Here is a 24,310-nt window from a genome sequence, read left to right on the forward strand (position 1 = left end):
TTTATAACAGATTTTAACTAATTTCCTATCCCTGTAACAAACAAGTAATAAGAAGGATTGCTACCAGACCATTTTCTGCAGCATTCTAAAAATATTTTAAACATTTTATTTTAGAGTGTTTGCCTGAGCAAAAAAAAGATGTATATTCATATTTAATACAACTCTGCAATACACACATTTTATCGTTTTATCCACACAAAGACCTGGCAAGTACATACAAATATACATCTGCCAGCCAGACAACACACAACAGTTTTGAGAACTGAATGGTGTGTTTGTTTGCTAAACTACACAGACTCTCCCACCTTATTCTTCACAACACATTTTAGACTGTTATTCTGTAGTCCCAAAAAACACACTTCCTAAGAAACTACACTGGCCTAAGATGAAAATCTCTGACCTCCACAATTACAGAGGCAACATTTTAAGTTCCTTGAAGAAATTCCTGCATACAGGGTATTTACTTATTGTCATGGATTTATTTGTAAGCATAGCTTTCAAGTTAGACTAATGTGTCCAATCTGCACTAAAAATTACTATGTAGTTCTCTCCTTTTTTTCAGACGTTAAAAAGAGGTTTCATCTTAAGGAAAAGAAATGTGCAGCAACACTTACCTAAGTTCCACTTCCTTTGGTGGCTGGCACTTCTCTTTTCCCAAAATAGGGACAAGCCCTCAATGTCCTTGCATAAGAACGGGACCCCTGCTTCTAAATGTTACGTGATGGGATCAGAGTGGCCACAACTGGACAAGCAGTAAAGAAGTATAGGGCCCTTGTGTAGTTGTATGATATGGGGGAAGCCTGCAAGAGAAAGGAATAAAGTAAGAATTGCTTCATATTCCTTTTCCCTTGAATAAAACAAGCATTTAACCCTAGCAGCTTAGAGGAACGTCACTATATGGTAATTTATTAGTGCTGTCTTGAGCTAGGCTAAGTGAACTGGTCCCTAAACCATGCACATAAAGTAAATACATATACTGAACAAGTAGATAAAGCTGTAACTATAGGCATTCTGGAGAAAATAATCTTCAAAATTCACAGCGGAAGAACTGAACCCTCAACTTTTTTCTGCCTTTTACCATTTTAGTTTACCAACAATGTAAAAAGACAGCCAGTGTTTCTAAAAAGTTAGAAACCAAATGAAACAGAAAGAGTTTTCAGATATTTATCTTATTATTTCTAACTAATGCATAGCAGATTTTTTAGAAACTTTTGATGATTTGGGTAATGTGGGATGCAAATTGACTTTGCTTCTTTCCATATTAATAATTGAAATTAATCTAGTAAAATATAATTATAAGGGTTTATACATTCCTGTGATTTAAGGTAAAGTCTGCAGCTGCATCATTAATATTTAATACACATTATATGGACAAAATTATGTTTTTCTTTCACTGCTATTTTCTTTTTCTATCAAGTTGTCAATGGTCCCATATAATTACAATAATTTTCCAAAATTGTTTTAATATTTTACATTTGAATTTTAGAGACTGGTGTAGTTTTTTTTACATAGAGTCATAATATTTTACTATTATGTATAAAAAAGCAAGATCATAAACTGTTGAACAAATTAGGCTTTGAGAAGTGGCTGTTGTATAGTGGGCAAGTGAATAGTCCATAATGGATTAATATTATCTGTTGCTGTCAGAATATGAACAGCTACAAATGTAATATTTGCTTTAGATAAACTGGAATAAAACTCCTAGATAAGGTAAAAAAGTAAACTATTTAGTCTTTGTTATTGTTTTTATTATGTATGTAAGAGTTTAGATTGGTGTTATTGGTATTTGTATTGTGTTGTCAGGGTGCTGTCAGTATGTTACCTTTGTAAAATATCTTGTTTTTTTGTATGCTTTGAACTAGTATAGGGGGCTGTAGGATGTAGTTATTTGTAGATATCTAATTTTGTTGTACAGTGTTCTCTGACAATACAAGAAATTAGGAAAACAAATATAAAACATATTTTAAAATTATGAGTGTTAAAAACATTTTTTAACATTTCTCTTGAATGCAAGTTTTAGGTTTGTGAATCCATCTACACATCAGAAACACAAAAGAAAGCACTGGAAACATGTGAAAACTGATGTGATTTTATCTTACATACATATAGGGCTTAAACAGTATTGACAGAACAATAAGCTGGAGAATGAATGCAACTGTATACATTACAATGCCTAACAATGGTTATATAAAACTGTTGCATAAATATAAGAAAAATCACAGTTAAGGGATTGCACTAACTCTTTACAGTACATTTCAGATAGCTGTATTGAAATAATTTCATGTGACACATTGTAAAGACTGTAAACAATGGAGCATTCCAGGCTGAAAAGGTCAAGAAGAGATTGGATGGGAAACAGCCACATTAGACCTTTTCTCCAACATCCTTTCCATCACACACTCCCCTCTGATTTAGTTCACCTCCTGATTGTCATAGCTAATCACATGAACACAGATAAGCTGATATATTCTGGAAGGTTGTACTCCCGCTTTAAGTCAAGGGTCACTGATGGTTAAAACAATAAAAAAATTAATACTTTGTATTTTGTGTGAATGAAAATGGTGGGAGTGTCTGTATGTATGTATGAAACGAATATATAGGGAATGAGCTCTGTCTTGTTCCTCAATCCTTCATAGGTAAAGTTAATTTCAAAGTTATTCTTTTAAATTGCCCAAATTTGCAGCTTTCTTTTTATAGTAAGTGATGGGACAATAATACATTTGATATATGAATCAGCAATATGGACCTGATTCATTAACGCTCTCCAGAACTGGAAACGTTCTGAAAAAGGTATGTACAGCATACTTGCCAACTATGACACACACTTACCTTTTTGCAGGCGCCCTGCAACGATGACAGGTCCAGGATCCTATCGCCACTACAGTCTACAAAGCCTCCATCTTTGCCGCTGACTTTTCTGGGTCAATTCTGATCCCCTTCTCTTCTTCCCAGCTTCCACAGCAGTGCCTTGTATAGAGTCATGTTCTACTTCATGGCACATGGACTGTGCAGTGTAGGCACTGGAATCTATAAAACAGTCAATCTGACATGCTTTGAAACATTCCCTGGTGGAGAATCAATTACTACCATTGAAACACCTAGATCTGAAAGATTGTCCACCAGGAAATGTTTGAGGGAATATCAGATTCACTGCTTTATAAAAAGACCAAAACTTTTTACCTTCTTGTAGCCTCCCCAAGGCCCTAGTCATGTTTGTTCATGCATTTCAGGGCTCTTTATGGTGCACTTTTTAGTGTGCTGATGCAAGGTGACTTGAGTATGCGTATTCATTGTTGCAACTGTCTTATTATTATTTATTCATTGTTGCAACTGTCTTATTATTATTAATTATTTTTTTATTGCAATGTTGTGTCTTTATATTTGTTTCACTCATGAAGGTAGATTAGGACAGAATTAAAAACAAATGGCAATGCACTGCAGTGTGTACACATGTATTGTTGATGGACACGTGTGGCCTAAGCTTTTCAAGTGTCAGCAATTCATATTCATATAACATAAAAAGGGACAATATTTTGACACAAAACTTTCTTAAAATTTGTGGTGTATGATGACTGATTACAACCACAGGTTGTATTATGTTATTTTATTTATTTATTTATTTTAGCATAATAAAATTAAAAAATTGGCTTCTCTAACCAAACTTAGGTAGGTAGCCTTTTAGGCGTACACTTTATGGAATAACTATCAGTTAGGATATGTTCCAAGAAGGAAATATTTACATCCTATTTTTTGTCATTCTATAATCTAATCTGTATTAATATTATTACAATAATTATTCATTAGAAAATTAGTAATTGTAATTAAAAATAAGTAATTAATAATAATATAATAAATAATGCAATTATATGTAATTCTAAAATTGATTATAAAAAACATTAAGTTAAATACCATTTACAAACTGTAACAGAGTAAAAAAAGGACACTTAAATTAAAAACATAGTAGAGGGGGCTCTTATTTGCATAATTTTCTAGATTAGTCCAAATGAAAAAAGAGATTGAACCATATAATGTGTAAAATTTTTGACAAAGTGCAAAAATTGCTTAGACTAGTCAATTAGTTATGGTTTACTTCAGATACATCATATGCAGAGAAGAAATGTTTTATTAATCACATTTTTTAGCTCTTTCGTTTTTATGATTCTCTTTGTTCTTTTATATTTCTGCTGTGCAATTAGAGGTTATGTTTTATTTTATTTTTTATTAGAAAATGTATTTACTTTACAGTTCAACATTGCTAAATTGATGTAGAATTATGAAGTTATTATTTTACATTTATTTACCTTGTTTCAAATATGTATTCACTGGTTACAATTTTTATTTAAAACAAAAAATATATTTGTAGGATTTTGTGAATTGTAACTTTTGTTACACATTGCTGTTAAGAAGCTTTTATACTATATATAAAAGTTTATTTTTATATTATTTTCTTTTAAATACATTTATATGTTCTCATACGACCTTCAGTTTTTCAATCTGCATATATCGAGGGTTTTATTATATTTTAAATGATCTAAAATGTTTACTTTAGAAAACCTGAATGCACAAAAGATTGCATTTTTATTTCTTTGCATTTACCATTTTTTAATCATTAATTTACATTTTATAATCATAATCTTGAAACTGCAAATGAAATCGGCTCTGGAAAGATTAATTTGGTTCTGCTCACAGCTGCAAAGATTGTAGAAATAAATATCATCTTGTAATAATGTATTCTTGACAAAGGGCATAACAAAAGAATGATTTCCACTCAGAGACTGTGAGGATATTTATTTTGCATGTTGGGGGAGGGGAGGTGGCCTATTGCTTGGGACCCTGACCTAGTTTTTTTAGCTGCTTATTATTCAGCTATATGTTTGAGGAATTGGTATAATTTAATTTGGCATTTTCTTCTGCATGTCTGCACCTAGCAGTAGGTGCTCTGTAATATCAGCAGTGTCCCATGTTGAATTACGTTTATTTGGAAGAAAAAAAAAATCTGTTGCACTCTTAAGTTAAAAAGAGCTGTTAATTGTTACCAGGGAACTGCCTGATTGCAGACGGGATGTCTCGTCCAGAGCCTTGCCATAATTAGTAACCACTGTTGACATTTAGATTTAAATTGAATTTTCTTCTAATTAAACCCAAAGGGGGTTGATCCTTTCCAATGTACAGGTTAATAAAATTAGTCAGAAACTGTTAAATAGTAATCTGAATTCTCTATGCAAGTTATCCCTATGTATTTCTAGTGCATAATTAAAATAAAAGAATTTGCTGCCTATGGGGGCTTGTGACATGATGCCCTCTGGCGTTCTACCATTGAGGATCAATCTAAGAGCAGTGTTTTGTTTTGTTTGGTATTTCATCTTACATTAATATGGTTGCTGTGAATGTTCTTTGTTTGAGCCAGGGGAAATGAAGACGGGTTAGTGTGTATCCACAATATATGATAACCTTGTGAGACACCAGTATTCTACATCTATAGTTCCTAAATTCTTTTATAACATAGACTGATTGATATAACACGAACCATCATTTTTATAGACAGAATTGCTTGGGAGCTTAGAATACAAAAAAAGATGTAAAATGAAAAGCAAACTAAAACAAAAAAAACAAAAAATGAATTTCGTAAAATATTACATTTATGCATACATGTAAAAGCTATTACATAGCTAGGGATGGTTGCAGTCACTAATCTCTCCTTCTGGGCTAGAACAGAAACATTGGCAGCCTTGTAACTGTCATTGTGGTTTAGAGGTGGGGCCGTTTAAAGAATGAAGTCATGCCCAGAACCATTAAATGCTGGAAAAAAGCACTTACTACCTAGTATATTTATGGCTGTCCTGGTGGGTTCTTTGTTAGGAATAGGCACACTTTTAGGAGGCATGACTGGCCAATGCCAACAAACAGAAACCAATATGCTGGTATGTCTTATGTATCTATTTACCAGAAAAGGTTTGTAATAAAGCTGGAGTTAAGCCATGCTTTAAAGCTAAACTCAGGCCAAATGGCTAAATAAACCAAGTAAAATATTTATATATAGGATGTTTTACCTGGATTTATAGTCTGTCCATCCAGATTTTTTTCTGCTGTAGTTATGTGCAAGTTTTGTCCCTTTCCCAGCCTGTGAATGAACATTGAACAGAGAAACAGCTCATTTCTCCGTCCTATGTGCACTGTAGCACAGATTATTGGCTTCTTGTTTTGCTTCTCCCAACTTGAGCTCCCTTATATATGGCAAATACCAAGTGAAATTAAGGTTCCTATTATGCTTACATTAAAAAAATGATTTAATATTAAATCCTAAAGTGCAATATTCATTAAATCTAATTATTCAATGTCATTTAAAACACATGCATTATAAAGTTTACCCATAGTGAATGCTAAACTAATTTGAGATTCACAGCATTTGTAATATACTTCATAGAATTTCTATACATCCCAACCCAGCTGACCTGGGCAGTAACATTACACAGTACTACTACTAGATGACATTATACCTATACATTTTGATGAGAAAAATAAAAGAATAATTTATTAAATAAATATATTCTCCCATTATTATCGAAAATTGTTGATGATAGTTGTAATGTAATTGATCCTGCAGTAATTAGATCATTCATGCTTCCTGAAGGTTTCTGCTGCTCATACATTGCACATCTGTATTTTTCAATAGACCAATACTATATACCACCTATGGCAGACAGGAAGGAACACTAAGGGTAATTGATGGCACTACAGGGAGTGCCGCCTTTGATTTTTATCTGCAGATGCATAAAACCTTTTTTAAGCCTACTCAATAAAAGTAGCACAAAACCAATACTGAAGTTTAAAAACAGACAGAAGTTTTTTTCTGCATTGATCTATCAAATGTAATATGCATGATGGGTTGCAGAACATTCAACTTCATATTTGCTCTTTTCACTGTCATACTGAATACGTGTTGTATTTGCCGGAGATGTGAGCAGTGCCTGGGAGCCAAGGTGCAGGACTGGCAACTGACAAATTCTTTATGCATTGCACAGCTAAGGAAGGAATTAACTGAATGTAATTCAAGAATGGAACCTGTAAAACTTAGAGATGTATGTATCAAAAAGGCTGATTGGCAACCCTTGTGATCTTTCAGCTTGTAGCAGGATGCCACAAATGTAATAACACTGTACTCATGCTGTTTTTTTCACTGTTTTATATTTGTTTGTAAAGGTGAATACTTTATTAATAATTTAAAGTGTTATTGTATATCTGTTGTAATTTTGGTGCCACATCGGACCCCCTCTAAATTTGTAGACTGGATGAGCAAACAATGGCTGTAATCACATCAATGATCAGATATTATGCTGACTTTACTACTTTCTACGTTTTAACCTTCCCATCATGCCTTGCCTTTAGTTTCATACTTCACACTATAGGACACTATGGAGAGATGGCAGGGATGGGGACAGATGTCAAGAAAGTTTGAAGCTAAAAGGGATTATGTCTTTTATGGGTCAGCAGGATCACATTCCTCCCCCTGCTATTTTAAATGTTTAGTGAGCATGATCTTGCCCATCATTATTCCCTTTTGCTTAAAGAGATCATCCACAAGGTCCCATACATTTATGTAGAGGAGGTACGTTCCACACTAGCCACTACCTCTGCCAAGGTTCCATAGCAGCCACCTGAACTACATTGCTGATGGCTATTTTATGAGTGTGTTGTTTAGATAGGAGTATCTGGTGTCATTTTAAAGCATTTGTTTTTTTTTTTGTTTTTTTGTTTTTTTTTAGAAATATGGTTAATTTTTCAATTTTCCACTACTGATTTTCAGCATTGCAGCTTGAACAAAAAAGTAAAAGCAATTTCTGTAGTGTCACAGTCTTCCTGACATTATTACAATAGGCTTTACTTGAGTCTGTGTCACATTCAACCCAATCACTGGTCATTTGGCTTGAAGTGCATACCGCAAAACCAAACATCAGTGATATTCGGCAAGTGAATGCAGTGCCTAGGGCAGACTTCCGCATTAAATGCCCTGACTCTTCAAAGCTACCATGGACATCTGAATTCAGTTAGTTGTATGTTTTTAAAAAAAAAATTTTGAGGGACCCCACTAAGCTATAAATTGTCTGTCCCATGGTGTCCTTGAAGCACAGTCTTCTGCTCATTTGTGGATATCTTCCTATGCCTTTTGGTTCATTTGGCTACTGTACAATCACTTCAGACAGAGACCAGAATATACACCAACCCCCCCATTGCCTTCAGTGAGATTTGAATTTGGTCCCCAAATCAACAGAAGCATTGAAGTTAATTTGGGCTATCAATCTGCGAAGCAAGCAGAGACAGATTTGACCAACACTTCATTATATTGGTACATCCTATAGGTCACCTTTGTTGTAAATGTTTACATTTTTATGGCCAGTCCTATTACTGCATCACATTTCCAACACTATAATCTTCACAAAACATAAAGAAGAGTGTTCTGTAGAAGTATTTGAGCAAGCAATTAGGGTTAAGTATGTTATTTGTAAACTATTCACTCTTTAATAAACATGAAATTAATCATTGAACAGTATTTAAAATTCTTTTTGGACATGTCATTAAAAATTAATAAAAGCTTTACTAATTAGAATATCAAAGAGACGATATAATCTCATGCTATATTCAAAGCACACACCAGCAGTTTGATTCACAGATGTCCTTTGTAATCAAAGGTATTTGTAGATCTTACATCTTTCATACAACAAACATTATGTATAATATAGAACAGAAGCCTGGTAAAGAAAAAAAACGAACACGTTCTTTAGTACACATGCAGAGTATGATAAACTGCAGATGTCTTACAAGCATTTCAGACTCATTAAATACACATCATTAAGGTGATATTATTTCTACTTAAGTATTCTAAGAACATGGTAAATGAGTGGATTTGTGTGGCCATTGCATGAGAAGCTATGTCAATAGGAGCTGTGAAATGCATTGTAAAATAAAATAGGGGAATGATAAAAAAGACTGCTTATTTGATTAGGAAACTGCTGCAGTTGTTTAGAATTGATTGTATGTCCCCCAAGATGAATTAGAACATAGAATACTGCAGTAGAAAAGTGGTTTAGGTGTCATGGTAATTGTATGACTATTTTTATCTCTCTGTTGTAAACCATGGCTTACACTGGCTGGAATGACATTGAACTGTTTTCCTCTATGATGATTTACAGCTGGGATAGTGCATTTGTAAGACCAGATGTCACATTTTATGTATTGGAAAGTGTCAGTTCTGATGACTTATGTCTAAAGATCCCATGCCTGAATCAATAGAATGCAGTCATTTCCATTTCTTCGAAGACTGTTTCCGACATAATACGCACCATATTTCAGTCATTTTAATGATACTGCGAAACAGTGTATTTAATAAAAACAGTAAAAAAACGTTGTTTCTTTATGTTCTGTATTATGTCTCCCCTTGAATAAAGCTATAGTTTCCAAACACTCAAAAAATATAATACACCTTACATACAAACCCTTAAAAATAAATACAACAGAGATTTTTTAGCTTCCGTTCTTTTTATGTTTTCACCTTGTAACACTCGCATTTAGGAACCCATAGGAATTTGGGTTGAATAATCCGGTATTGTTTATTTTTTCAAGAGATATTATTTGATATCTTTTTTTCTGTCTCTACTTTCTATGAGTTTGCTGTTGTTGTAAAAGAAAAGGGTATGGAGGTTAAACATCTACTCTGAGAAATATAGGCTTCACTAGAGTAGCATAGGGCTACATAAATACAGGCATTCCACTGATTCATAAACCGCTGTGGACTGATCAAAGAAAATAGATTGTGGTTATTGCTTTCAGTATTAAACTAAATAAACCACAATGTTCTTACCTGAAAACACTTTTGTGCCCAGAGTTTATTTTCTAGCTCTTTTTCTCTTCGGTACACTAAATAGTGACCCTTTTTTCAAATTTGAATTTGCATTTAAATAGAAATCCTTCAATCACCTTAGATTGAAAATGTGCAAGATTGTTTCTATTTAATATCTAATAATATTTTTATTATTTTTCTAGATAGTAACAGGTAACTTTATATCTTTATTGGTATTATATATTTTCACAACTAAATCTTTATAATCAGGAAAAGTTGCACCTTTACCAGATGCTCAGTAAAGTAACACTTGGATATATGAGCAGGGTCGATTTCATTTACAAAAAAAAAAAGAATACAAAGGACAGAGAAATTTGCATCAAGTTAAAAGTAGGTTTTCAGTAGTTGTTTTTTTTAGATTTGTCAAATACTTCTCATCTTAAAAAAAGAGTTTTGGTGAGAATGGCTGGTCTGCCAAAAGTGGTTTCTAGGAAAATTGGAAAGCTTATTGTATTGCTCTGCCAATACCATTTTATGTGTTCATTGACCCTGATTTATGAAAGCTCTCCATGGCTGGAGAGAATACACTTTCATCAGTAAAGCTGGGTGATCCATCAAACCTGAAATGGATCTGGTCCAGGATTCAAAACATTTGCTACCAAATAGCAAATGATTTTTAAAAATCCATTCCATGTTTTCTGGATCACCCAGTTCACTTCTGAAAGTGCTTTCTCTCCAGCCTTGGAGAGCTTTCATAAATCAGGGCCAGTGTGTTCAGCCTGCAGAATTTCTGGATTTCAAGTTGCCTATCTGCAGTGGGTACTGGTTACATGTATATGTTATCTGTTTATGTATTCTGTGTGCAAATTATGTTCTGTGATTGCTTTCTATGTCCAGAGTTTTTAGGACACATGGAGAAATTCTATTAGGCCATGTGCTATGTGTACTGTAGTGATTATACCATCCCATTAAATGAATAGCAGAGCTCATGAAAAGTTGTGGGTAGAGGATGGCTGTAAAAGCAACTTTTAAAGTTCCTATCTAGAAAATATATATTTTTTAAATAATAAAATTATATATATATATATATATATATATATATATATATATATATATATGTAAAATGTAAAAATCAAGTTTTTGCCAGAATTGAATTTTTTTATTGGTTTCATAGTTTGCTTGGTGCTACAGGTGCTGAATTAGCTTATTAACCTCTCTAAATTCCAATGAAACTGAGTATATTTAATGCTAATATTAACTTTTCATTTAAAACAATATTATGACTTTCAGCTAGTTGTTCCCTAATTACTTAGCATCTACTGTATTTTACAACTTTGACACTAATCAGCTAAATGTCATTGCTAAGCTGAGCCGACAAGACACAGTTGTTTCATGACATATCCTCACCTGGTAGGTATCAGTGTACAAGAAACACAGTTATGATTAATATACAGAGAAAGCTTGACAAGACCAGTGTTTCATAAAAACTACAAACTCTTGTCTTTAAAATCTAAGACTGGAATGATTTATTGCTGCTTGCCAGTTTAATTCCACCTGCAGATGTCTTTTGTAAAGTAATTATACAGTGATTCATAAATGAAAAATGTCACATATATTTAAAAAGGCTAGTCCAAATAGCTGTTCTATTTCTCACTGGTGTTTTTTTAGCAGTATTGCACTTTGACTTAAATTAATGCTAATCTTTTTTTCAATTGCAAACATTCTGATGGTTAGAAGTCTATCTTACAATATGAAGGAGGTTACATGTACCGCGAAAATAGTTATATTTTGTTTTGGATTTCTATTACTTGTCATTTTCACTCTTGGTTTGTTTTTCTAATAGCTTTTGAGATGTTCACTAAATTTAGCCAAAATTCATTTATAATAATAAGGTGAGAATGTTTTATAATTGTCAATAGACAACAATATTAGAAAAATGAATGGTACCTGTAGACCAGGAGAGGTGCCCTCAGAAAATAGACCCTTTTGTTAAAATTGTTTGATAAGGTTTAGGTTAAAAATAAATGTAGAAGAGTAAGGGGCACATCATTTATAACTGGAAAAAAAAATTGTTTGCCTTACTTGTCCCCCACTGGGGTAATGTGTTCCATATTTACCTAACGCCTTTAGGTTTAATAAGGAACTCTGGAGGCTTTTTCTGAAGCTTGGCTTTAATAAAGGATGAGCACCAGAGCCTGAAGCTCAACATTTACAGTGTTCTCCCCAGACCCTTTTAGTTGGGTGAACCACCCGGAACCACCCAGTTCTCGCCCAATAATCGGCTCAGAGCCGATATGGGGCAAAAATCTGGCGTCTGTATCGCCCATCATCCCAACGACCGTCCTGGCGGATCCACGGATGATAGACGACGAACGATCCTAATGCAAGGGAAGAGGGAGAGTGCGCAGCGGGTGCTGCTCAATTGTTCTCACCCTCCCCTTTGCATGGAGCAGAATGGTGCTGTATGTACAGCACTCGTTCATGCATCATGCCGTGCTAGTCCTTGGAAAGAATCGTGAAAGATTCTTTTAATTGACTATTATTGCACGTGTGTATGCGGGTTAGGACTTTTTAAAATGTAATAAAACAATGAGACACCAAACAATTTGTATTATTTTTTTTTTTTAATTAGAATGTGATGTGTATTTCCTGGCTGATAATGGCTGATAAGCTGCAAGCAGAGACTATAGACCACAATGTTGCTGTTATCAGCACATATTTGAAAAAAGACCCACACTGCCAAGCTCTGTGGACTAGCAGTGCCACCAGATGAATTAGGAGGATGACTTCTTGCTTCGGTCCTCTGCATGTTCCTCTTGTTATTATGAGTTCTTTTTCCACCAAAAGTTTTTTCTTACCCAAATAGGGGCTCCCAAGAAAAGTCTGCCAACTCAATATCCACTACTTATTGCTGGAGGCTACCTTGCTTTAAGTTTCAGCTGCAGAAACACCACTTCATCTTGCTGCTCCCTATTTGATGTTCCCTGACTGCTGTGTAGCTGAACCCTTCCCCCCTCTTTCTGGTCATGGTGCTATCTTTCTGTTTTACAATATCTTAATAGACTACTGGTTGGGAATGAGCCTGACCAAGATCATCCTTCTGCACCAAGTCAATGAGTGAGTGGTAAAATAATTTTATTGTTTCTTCCATAGCCAATTTGCAGGGCTTTTGCATAAAATCTTATGCCTCTTTCTCTATTTGTGGCCTTCAGAGTTAAATTTCAATGGTAACCCTTTTGCACAGGCTAACAATAATAATAACAATATTCTTCTATGAAAATCCAACCAATCAAGTCCATGCCTTGGAGTAGCAAGGAAAATTACAGCTAAGGGGAAGTGCTGGAAATGCCAGACGCGGCCAATGCGGAGCTAAATCTTATGAGTGGCCTCGCTGCTGAAACTCCCTCTTCATTGAAATAGTGGCGCTATTAAAATTCCCGGCATTATTTGCCTCTATAAAACAGTCCAATGCGAGACCACGCGTAGGCAGAGAGCCCGCTGGTCCATAGACGTGAGTAATGCCGGCAATTGTAGTAGTCGCGCTATTTCAGCCAACTGCAGTTCGTATCTAGGATTCCTTTGGCCCCCGAGCCAGAGTTTGACACCCCTGTTCTAGACCAAAGGTTGGCAGTTGTGATGGGTTACTGCATACTTATAGTTTGATTATTTGTAAATATTCTACTTTGGGAAATGTGTCATTTTCTGTAGTCAGCTACACTTTCTATTTTCATATTGCTGACTTACTAAGAACTAAAAATCACTATTCACATTTAATTTTATTTTTACAGAACAACTTCTTAAACACAAGATAAAAGGCCACACAGAGTGGTTAACACAGCATGGCTAGATAGCCCTAGGTAGACCTGACAGTTTTTATTTCATCATTGTAGAACACAGCAAAGCCTGCTAGGCATAAGCGGCCTAATAAAGGCACCAGCTTCTCCATCATACAGTAAACTAAAAAAAGAGGGTCATTTGTGTGAATGTTCTTGGCTTAATTGATTACACTAAAAAAACATTATCATATCTATCTCATATATAGGAAATCTAGGATATTTGCCATTTTTCTGGTGTCATGCAAAAAACAAGAGCTACTGAATAAAACATAATTGTTATATCTATTCTATAACTGGTGTGGTATTGTTGTGTAATATGCTGTAAAGGTGTACTATGTCAAACTTACTGAATATAAGCTTAAATTGTATATGTATAACCAAGTTTTTGAGATGAAACCAGATTTGGGTCAATATATTATTGTACGAGACCTAAAGTGAAAGTCCATCTTAAACTTGCAAACCACTAATAGGATTTTGAAAGAGGTACGAAATTATTTTGATTACTATAAGTGCTTGGAAAACCAGGTATGTCCAAGAAGGTTTGAAAGTTTCAGCTGTGATTCCAGCTGAAGGTATCTTCATTGGTGTCCCTGAATGTCATAATTGTCCAGTGAGCAGAACATAATAACATGGACCTTGGGTGGTTGTAGTTGCACATAATTTTACGGGGGAAGTTTCTAGCCTGTAATACTTGATAGCACAGTATGAATGTTTTAGCTTGTGTTTATATCATCATAATGGTCAACATACATATGTCTTTAAGGTTCACAGTCAATGGCTCCTCTCGCTATTTGGCCAGTGTAGCAGATGCACATCTTTTATTTAGGGCACGATGGTTGTCTCTGTATGATCATTTATTTAAGATTATTTTTAAAATGAGTTTAGAAGAGTAAAAATAAAGAACAGATGTCTCCTTGATTACTTGGGGTTATGTCACATTTCCACTGTTACCAGATAGATGTTATTGCATGGACTTGTTAAAATATGAAAACTGCAAATGTCAACAATAAAAAGCTTAGCACCATGTACCAGTAATTAGGAACATCTTTCGTGTGCAGTACTAAAACATTTGTGCTTTTATACCTAAAGCTTTTTCTTTCTTAAAGTGGTCATATACCAGAATCCTATATTAGTTAATATGTTTCCTAGTAGGATAACCTATTTGTAGTTAATTGTTTAGTTTCTTTATGTATTATTGATGAGCTCAGATGAGCACTGATTTCTCCCGAGGCTACTTGATAAATCTGTTGAATAATCCTGTCAAAGACACTGAATTACACAGTAAAGCAGAATATTTTTACACTGCTGTATTCCTACAAGACATACTTGAATATATCCAGGGGTTTGTAGGTTTACCAGAAACAATATTACCAGCACGATTACCCCGCTCTTTGAGTCAATGGGTTGGATTTGCTAACACACAATTTGGACTACAGCAAAGAAAAAAAGTATAGAACTAGAACTCTGTGTAACTTCTATACAGCTTTCTGCTAAAGCATTAGAGATTGAAATAAAAGGCACTGAAAAAACTTGCAATCCATTGTTGTTTGCTTAGCAATGACAGCTTGAATTTAAAAAAAAAAAAAAAAAGATCTCTGTAGGGTCTCTGCTCTAGAACACTGTAATGTGTGCCTCATAGGGCAGGTTTAAGTTAAATATTACTTAATATGAACAACATTCTTTTATGTCACAGTTTTTTAATTGTATGCAAAGAAACATATTTAGCATAAAATATGCATACATAGGGATTCCCCTGTGTGTTTGAGACCTATATGAGCAGTAATAGTAATAATAATAGCAGCTGCATAGTCTCCCCATGACTAGAGATGTGGTTCTAGAATTTACCTGTTGGTAACCTTTTTTTTCCTTCCTAATACAGATAAATTATTAAACAAGTTGATAGTATGTTAAATGCTTGTAGTGGATTGCAAATGATTGATTTATATGTTGAGCGTAATATTGATCAGGAAAAAAAAGTGTATACCTCGTATTAAATGTCCCACATTAGCTTTAACAGCAGCCACATGCATAGGGAATAAATAAATATTATAAGTCTTGGCTGGTAGGGAAGCTGAACTTTAGAATAGTTGATTGGTACCCATTTAAGCAAAATGGCTGCACGTTGAAGCAAGCAGTAATTTTGTATGTATGTTTAAGACCACCATGCTCACCTTACCACCATAATTTGGATTGGAAAGCTTTATTTTTATGTTTAATAGATTGAAATGGAAGCAAGTGTTCTCAGTAATGTGGATAGCAGCAGCAGATTTAGAGATGAGTGAAATATCAACTGCACCAGTGTTTGCAAGATCTGCTCCAGTTCCCACATTGTCATTCTTAGTCATTTAATTCAACAAAATACATTGTTGTTATGAGGTTTTCAACTGAAAATGAATAAATTGTTGAAAATAATAGTGTAGGAAAGGGACAAAGAAATCTTTATGCTTTAGTCATTTTGATAGATCTTTCTGTGCCCCCCTCTGAAAGTACCTTTCTAATACTAAAGGGATGATGGCTTTTAGTAACATCATAGTGGGCATACTCTATTATGCTAGGTGACCAGCCTATAGTGTGATGGACTGTCATAATCCTCAATAGAATGTTTGCTTGTCATCTGTGATTCTAATGTACTTCAAATAGTATTTCCTTTTGGTTTGGGTAAATGACAGACCTTTTATAACTCCCCCTTTTTTTTACATTTTTGGTAAATGTGCAATAACCTCATGTACATTTTATATTCTTTGTACAAATACATTATTGAGTTGCAAAAGTTTAAAAAACGAAAGATGTTTCACTCCACTTACTGAAATGATATGTTCAATAAAATAGCACCTGATGTGATTACAGAACATGTAAAGTTCTAGTAGTGCTAATTTATCTTAAATGCAATTTCCATCAATACATCCTATGATAAATGTAAACATGAGGGAGCAGAGACGCCGAGCATTAGCATTGTTGTGAATAATGACACAATGCTTATCTATTGACACTGGCATGATATCATGGAGAAAGTCTAGATGTAGCAGCATTAGTTTACATCCATGTACTTTGACAGAAGATATATCAAAAATTATATGCAAATACCACAATATGTAAAGTCAGTATATTAAACTCTGTGGCCTAAGGGATAAATCAGTCAAAAAGAAAAATTAAGCCTTGAGATATGTATGAAGCACATAACCTATTTACTAAATAGTTTGATATCCATCATTTACTAGACTAGGCCACCTTACTTGTTTGTCTTTAATTTGGGGATCTTGGAATGTATGTACTAGTATTCCTGTGACACCGTTCTGTCTTACACAGTGGAAACGTAATGCAAAAATACCACTGATAAAAAAGTAAATAAATTATAGTAGATTTTTATTGGATTTTTTTTTAGGAGTCTATAGTTCTACTTTATAGTTATACTTTACCATACAAATACTCCATGCAATATCCATGTAGATATATACACAAAGTTATGCATGCATGTATTTAATATTGTATTTTAAAAGCAATGAGTGTAAATACTGGAGTTTCGTAGTGAACCCCTGCCTGCTGCCCCCATTCATTGTCCATAGGTCTACCACAGGGAGAAGCTACATGTAGCATCCCCTCCAAGGGAGTGATTAACTGGCATAAGGAAGCGGTAACTGCTCCACAACATCACTACCAGTCTGAACATAGGCTAACTGTAGGAGAGAAAAATCAAGCCACCTCTTCCAACAGAGTTGCATAACCCTAGTTGATGGACTGAATAAAAATACTTTAGCATATAACACAACTTTTTAATGTGCATTTTAACTGTATTTAACTGATTGCATTCAGTTCAGTTTTTTCAGTACAGAATTGGCTGTATCTTTTTGTTGGTTCTCTCTAACTTTCCATGCACCATTTTTCCCAACAGAAAGTCTAACATGGCTTTTAGTAAGCTGTCATTGTATTTTCCTGAGTACAGAGTGCTGAGGACCCTGCATAAATGTTATATAACCCATGGTAACATTATTAGTAACAAAGTCTGGCCTTATGTTTAAGTTGTACTTTTCACCTAGCAGTCATCACGAAATGTCACTATAGATGTATCTCAGAGACTTCATTATGTTGATCGTGACACGGAATAATTGTTGTTGTATGACTGCTAGGTGCACTAGATGAACTTAGCTCTGCCTCAACTCCCTCATTATAAGTAATGATGTCTAGTGGGCAATTTGACTTTATCTTTATTGTTGGGTTTGCCTAGCTAGGCATTCACTGTTGTTTGAAGCTTAAGTCTTTTAGATAGGTACTCTTTTTAAAATTTTTATTTCTGTTCTTTTGGATTGAAGCATTTCAGCCATAGAATACAATACATAGGAACAAAAATACATTTTGTGAAATGTATAAAAAAGCAATGTTCTTAAATTTGAGACATGCACACAACATGGATAAATTAAATCTTATAAAGGTGAAAATCCACTAAAAAGTTTATTGTTTTCTCTATTATAGAAACATTATGTTTAATATATTCAGTTTACAATCATTGTAAAGTGCAGAGGCTCAAATGACATCTCACACATCCAATATAACAGAACATTGTTCTTCCACATTCCAGTTCTGTTTGCAATTTAGTAAAATGTAATTTACTATAGTTTATGATGTGTGAAATGCATTAACTTCAAAGAGTGCTTGTTTATTTTTTATATTTAATTTACATTTGAGTAAGTGCAAGTTCTCTTCCATGGATCCCATAAATCCCTGTCTATGTTGAAGAATTTATTATAAACTTTCTTTTCATGGCTGTGAAGTTTTGTTACTATTCTGGCAAAGTTCCAAAACATTAAAGATATTTATAAATATATAACAACAGTGATTTTCTGTGTTTCCTATTGGTGGGTAAGATCAAGGCGATTCGGCAAAAAAAAACAGAAGCAAAAATGTAACTGTTTTCCCATAGCAGTCAATAATTGCTTTTATCATTTGCAAGATGAGACCTTGGTGGTTGCTGAGAATAATCATTCCACTTTTGCTTCGGCTTTCTTTGTTAAATTTATATGTCAATTTATCACATAAAGTGTTTTAAATGAAAGTGTTCTCATTGCCCTTTACAATCAGATACATACTGCCATTTTCTACTGCAAGTTTAAAGTTCAGGGGGTAATCAGATTGGTGACAAAGAACAGCAAGAGATCAGCTAGGGCCTCTTTGCCAATCTGGTGGGGAGTAACAACTAAGAAATGTAACATAGATATCCAACATAAAATAATCTTTAAAACACAACAAAAAATGTAATATATTGCAGCATAACAGCCTTTACATGTGGTGGCTTCATACTTTTCCTGTTTTCCAGGCTTTATCCTTTATGTTCTGCTAATTAATCACTTAACAATGACAACAATGCTCACTTACCGTACTGTATCCATAGAGTGGCACAGTATTCACCCCAGGACAAGTCTACAGAACACACCACCTTTTCTGCATAATATTGAGAGAGGTGTTTATAGATTACAGAGAGCATTGTGTACATGGGGAACATTCTACTTTAGCACCCAAGCAATAATATATACTTTCTTTAGCATGTAATGCTAAGATCTCACAACTTTCAAGAGATGAAAATGAAATCTGTGAGATACATTCACAATAAAGTTAATGACTGCAATGTGAAGCATTCCTTATTTCTCCATATTTTGCCCTGTCCTAGTAGTAATTATGTTTTGATAACTATACAATGCCTGGTCAAACAACTTCACACATTCTAATATTCTGCTGGACCGCCTTTAGGTTTGATTACATTTATTCATTGAGGTATCATTTCCAATAGATTAAGCAAAGCAAGTTGCATTCATGTTTTTGCTTTGTATTGATGATAGGTGAGTTGGGCTTCTGTGTAAAATGCCCAGGCCATCAAGGAAGAAAAATCTATTGATGGAAAAACCTGGTCATTTAGTATATTCAGGTAGACAGACGACCTCATACTTTGGCCACATAACATTGCTGAACCCAGATCTGACCAACTGAAGCAACCCCCGATCATAACACTGCTCCCATGGGCTTGGTGACTTTTTTGGCCAGGCAGTGTACATCTGATTTGATATCCACTGACATTTTGCCCAGTTTTGATTACAGCTGTTAACAAGCCTTAAGGGTAATTTCAGACTTACAAGATTCCCTTTTAGGTCTTAATAATATCTCCGACATTTAAAACTATTTTCTCCTAAATATTTTACTGATCATCTTCTTCTCTGTGCTTGTGCTGAAAACAGGTCACTTCCCCTATTTTCAGACAATTTGCACAAATAAAAGGGTAACACAAAGCTCAAACTTTCTTTTTTTCCTAATTATTAAATCATTAGCAGCAATGGCAAATGAGACTAGCAAATTAAATAGGTTTGATTGCAGTCGTTAGGCTGAAGTAGAGTTAAAATAAATGATTGTTTGGCCTCTTTAACTACATTCAACCAGCATCCATTGGGGATTTCTTAATCTTCTATTGATAATGAACAGGAAAGAGGATCTCTGCTGATAGCTCCTGGCAGGTGAGATGGCAAATAATACTTAAGCAGATGGAAACATTAAAATAAGTGGTATAATCAATGCCAGTATGATCGCACTACCTCAGGCAGAACATTTTCTATAAAGATGTCACCACTTCAAGCATCAGTTTTTCAATTTTTTTTTGCTTGTGTGTATGGAAAGCACAATAGGCCAGTGCATTTTCCCAGGCTTTCTGTTACAATAGTGACTAAGCATGTTGAAGGAGAGAAGAGCTCTATTTCATGTTTGTCACTTCTCTAGCAAATCTGTGATTTGTTTCGCTGAACAAAAGCAAAAAAGAGACCTGACAGATATCCACTGGGGATGCAATTGAGACCACTAAGCCTTGTTTCTTTGTGAATAAAGGTTGACTGAGGATGAATATGGCATGGACTTATTATAACATGGGTGTGCATCTCATTCACATGCACGAGACTTTGTACACAATGACAGAGTTGATGAAATGTATGAGGAGTATGTTGCCTTTTTTCTTTAAAAGTTTGTAAAACAGAAAAACATACTTGTTTCAGCCATGATGAGGAGGTTCTACTTTACCTGTTTCTTCGTTGTTCATTTCTAACATCCAACAAATGTCTAAAGGAAAGTAAATGTCAAAAGTTCTAAACTTTATTCATATTCTACATGTATTATTCTTTTAGCAAAACCACAGAGTCCACCCCTGGATCCTCAAAGGTCCAAGTTTGCAAACATTATTTTCTATGAGATAAAGTAACTTTTTTTATTTTTACATTCCATTTCCATCCACATTTCTTATCACTAGTAGTAGTAAAATAATAATAGTAGTAGTAAAATGTTTTATTAGTAACGAGAGGTCTTTTCATCTTTTACACAGGAGCCATGTGGTTTTTAGTTACACCTCTGGTCACTGTATTTTAGTTTTACAATTTGTACATGACCACTCTAATCCAAGGGAGGTTGATGTCACATGCCATGCTTTATACAACAAGCTCTATTCTGTGTTCTACTATTCTTATAAGACAAAGCCTTGCTTCATGGATGAATAGCATGGCTCTCTAAATAAATGTCCGCTCCCTTCACTGTAATCTTGTGTGACACTCCTATTTATTTGATTTACAAATCAGTATTAAGAAATACATTGTTTTAATAAGATAAGACAGTGGAATACATCATTATGCATTTTGTAACTAATCTGCTCTTTGCCTTCTCCCATGAGAAACTATGCAATTTATTTAGCACTTCATTAGGCCCAGCAGCAATATCTATACATGGTATACACACACTGATCCATTTTGTTGGGTAACAGATTGTGGATGAAAGAAAACCATTCATTTATTGCTTGCTTGGTATAATTACTACTGCACTAATTACCGCAAATCACTGACATGCCAGTTCAACGAGTATCACAATAAAATGCAAAAACAAAACCAAAGATTTTCCTTTCTTTTGCTACTGCCTATGAAATGTGAGGGGTGTTTTGTTGGGCTGTTGGAGACTGAGGGGAAAAAAAGAGTTTATTTACTAAACATTTTACTATTATTTTATATTGCAGTTTGACGGCGACATGTACATGAGTATGTCAGAGCCAAACCAGGACTACGTGCCAGCAAGCCAGGTGGGTTAATTAATCTTCTATGCCTTGTTTCAAATTGTAATTAAACAAATTCAAAGAGCTGCATTGCAAATGAGTGGCACTATCCATAACTGCCGCAATCAGGAATTATCATAATTTATCAACAAAGCATTTAAGCCTTTTTGCCACTTAATGAGATAGGGCCGATAGAGAAGAAAAAAAAATGTGGAGCTGATGTTTGCTGTAAAATATTACCTTGTTGCCTCTCCAGCATGTAAGCAGCTGTTTTGCCAGCATGATCCTCCTTAAACAGTTGTTTTTACCTTTAGGGATAAACTCTATACAGGTGCCGCTTATTTGGATTTGTAACTGCAGATGAGTTAATCATTTTAAGCTGCTTGTGTCACAGAATGTTTTAATTAGAAAGAAGAAACAAGCTGGGATCTAGTGCACTTTTTATGTAGAACGTTTTTATCTAGAATTTATCGGCATGAAAACAGAACAGCAGGATGCAGGTTACAAATTGCACATTAAGAAACTAATACTATTTTAAGAAGGACTGTAATATGAGATCAGCAAAGGCTTTATTATGGAGGGGGTGGTAGGGCTGCTTACCATCATTAAAGGGAAAAACAGAAAAGTATATTTGGTGATGTGTTTGTACATTATGCTGGCAACATTGGTCACTGGAGCCAGGCCAAATGGTTGTTTTTTCAGGGCCTAATGTTGTGTGTTTCAGTTGTTCGTACTATTAAAGTGTCTCTATAAAGAAAAACTAGGTTGTTTACCGAACTGAGACTTGTGCATTTCTAATACATTTTGAAAAATACACATATATCTGAAAGTATAATATGCAGACCTGAACTAAAACCATGTATTGGATAAAGGAAATGGTCACTATGATGTACAATGACTTCAGATATTAGTAGATGCAGAAATACAATCTCTGTATAACACTTCTACCAACCAGTCCAAATGGTTATTGAATAGGCATTTATTCACCATGTTGAAAACTAAGGCTGATAAGGCTAAGGCTGAGTTATTCAAGGCTTAAAACTACCCAACCTCACAATACTGTTAATCACTGTGAAGTGCTTGCAAGTTTTTGCTGTCATTTTTTGTGCTCTTGTGGTTTCCTGAAAGGTTTTCAGCAAACATTGCACACAAGAACTCTAGCTGAGTGAAACACTTTCTGTTTTTAAGCACCACCTGCCTTTTAACATTTCATATTTTCTTGCACAATATTGGTTATAATTTGCAAAGTTAATTTTTTCTAAAAAGATTACATTGACAACAGCAAATGTCTTGTCCATATAATGGAGAAAACATATTACAAAGGAGCAAAACAAATGCCATACCCTCAAAGTCTATATAGACTCAATAGATCAATACAGATAACCTGAATGTCAAGAAGGATGGACACTTAAAGTACGCATGTATTCCAGTCTCTAATACCTTGTTATGGGAATCACTTGTGCAATGGTTACCCTGTCTTTTCAAAGCAGCTTTGGTATATTCTATAATTAGGTAGTGGGTAAAATTCTTCTTTCGAGAGAAGAGAAAAATGTTCCATGGGAACCAGACAATGTGCCATATCTAAAGTCTGCTCAGAATCATACACATAAATTCAATTTATTAGATGGAAATAATATGGGGATATGCATGATCACTATACCAAATACTGATGAGATGGAAAGACAAAAGAGAAATAGGAATGATAATATAATAAGAGACAGGTATTAGGAAACTAGAGAGATCATTTTAGAAAATTTGGAAAGTATGCTGTGCCTGTAAATGTTTGCCCCTCTTGACCATTCCTGAAGAACACATGATCTAATTCCCTTAGAAGGATTTGTACCGGAGGAGATGATTTAGTGGAAGTGGGGGGAGTAAAAGTAGGGCAGAAGAAGATGGTAAAATAAGAGCATTGGGCATATTCACAATTACTTTACTTGTAGTATTAATGGATACTCATAGAACTGTTGAATCCATATGAAATGTGTGATCACACTATCATGTTCAGGGCCTAACCTGCAAAGTAAACTTTTACCATATTTGTTACAGTATGTTAAAAATCACTAGTGAGCATGCACAATTACATTAGTAAAACTGTTGACTAGAGTTATTCTTTAAAGAGCTGGAAAAAAACACACCTAGGAATAATGCCAGTATATAAACTATAATGTTACATTTGGTAATATTACCACTCTGCCATCAAGTAACACAGAAATAAACTTGTGTGCTATTTCAAGTTCTAAAGCTTTAAATGTTTGCATATAATAAACAATATGTAACTATTTACATGGACTCTACTACTAGCATATATGCATAATATTCTTTAAATTGCAAGTATATGAGTATAGATTTTTTTCTAATAATATCTCATTGTCAGGCCAACAGAATGGAAAGGGTATTTTTATAGCTATTTTTATGTAGTTGGTTGCCTGTCCATAGGAATATTTATTGCCTGCTATATATGCATAGTGGAAATCTTGTTCCACATTGTCCACAACTATTTTAGCATTTGCAGTTTATTTGCAACATATGTGCGTATTACATTTGCATACAATTATGCAGTTTCAGTAATAATAGAAT

At 34.3% G+C, this 24,310-nt stretch overlaps 1 protein-coding gene across 2 annotated transcripts in view; it reads left to right on the forward strand.

Moving 5' to 3' along the window:
* The window catches only part of TOX (thymocyte selection associated high mobility group box), a 164,773-nt gene that overhangs the window by 65,357 nt on the left and 75,106 nt on the right, over positions 1–24,310 (forward strand). For both annotated transcript variants that reach the window (XM_072411152.1, XM_072411151.1), the window contains exon 2: positions 21,695–21,757. In XM_072411152.1, coding sequence (XP_072267253.1) covers positions 21,695–21,757 — 63 coding nt within the window. The remainder of the gene's footprint in view (positions 1–21,694; positions 21,758–24,310) is intronic.

The sequence above is a fragment of the Pyxicephalus adspersus genome, chromosome 5 (genome assembly GCF_032062135.1).
Source record: "Pyxicephalus adspersus chromosome 5, UCB_Pads_2.0, whole genome shotgun sequence".
NCBI lineage: Eukaryota > Metazoa > Chordata > Amphibia > Anura > Pyxicephalidae > Pyxicephalus > Pyxicephalus adspersus.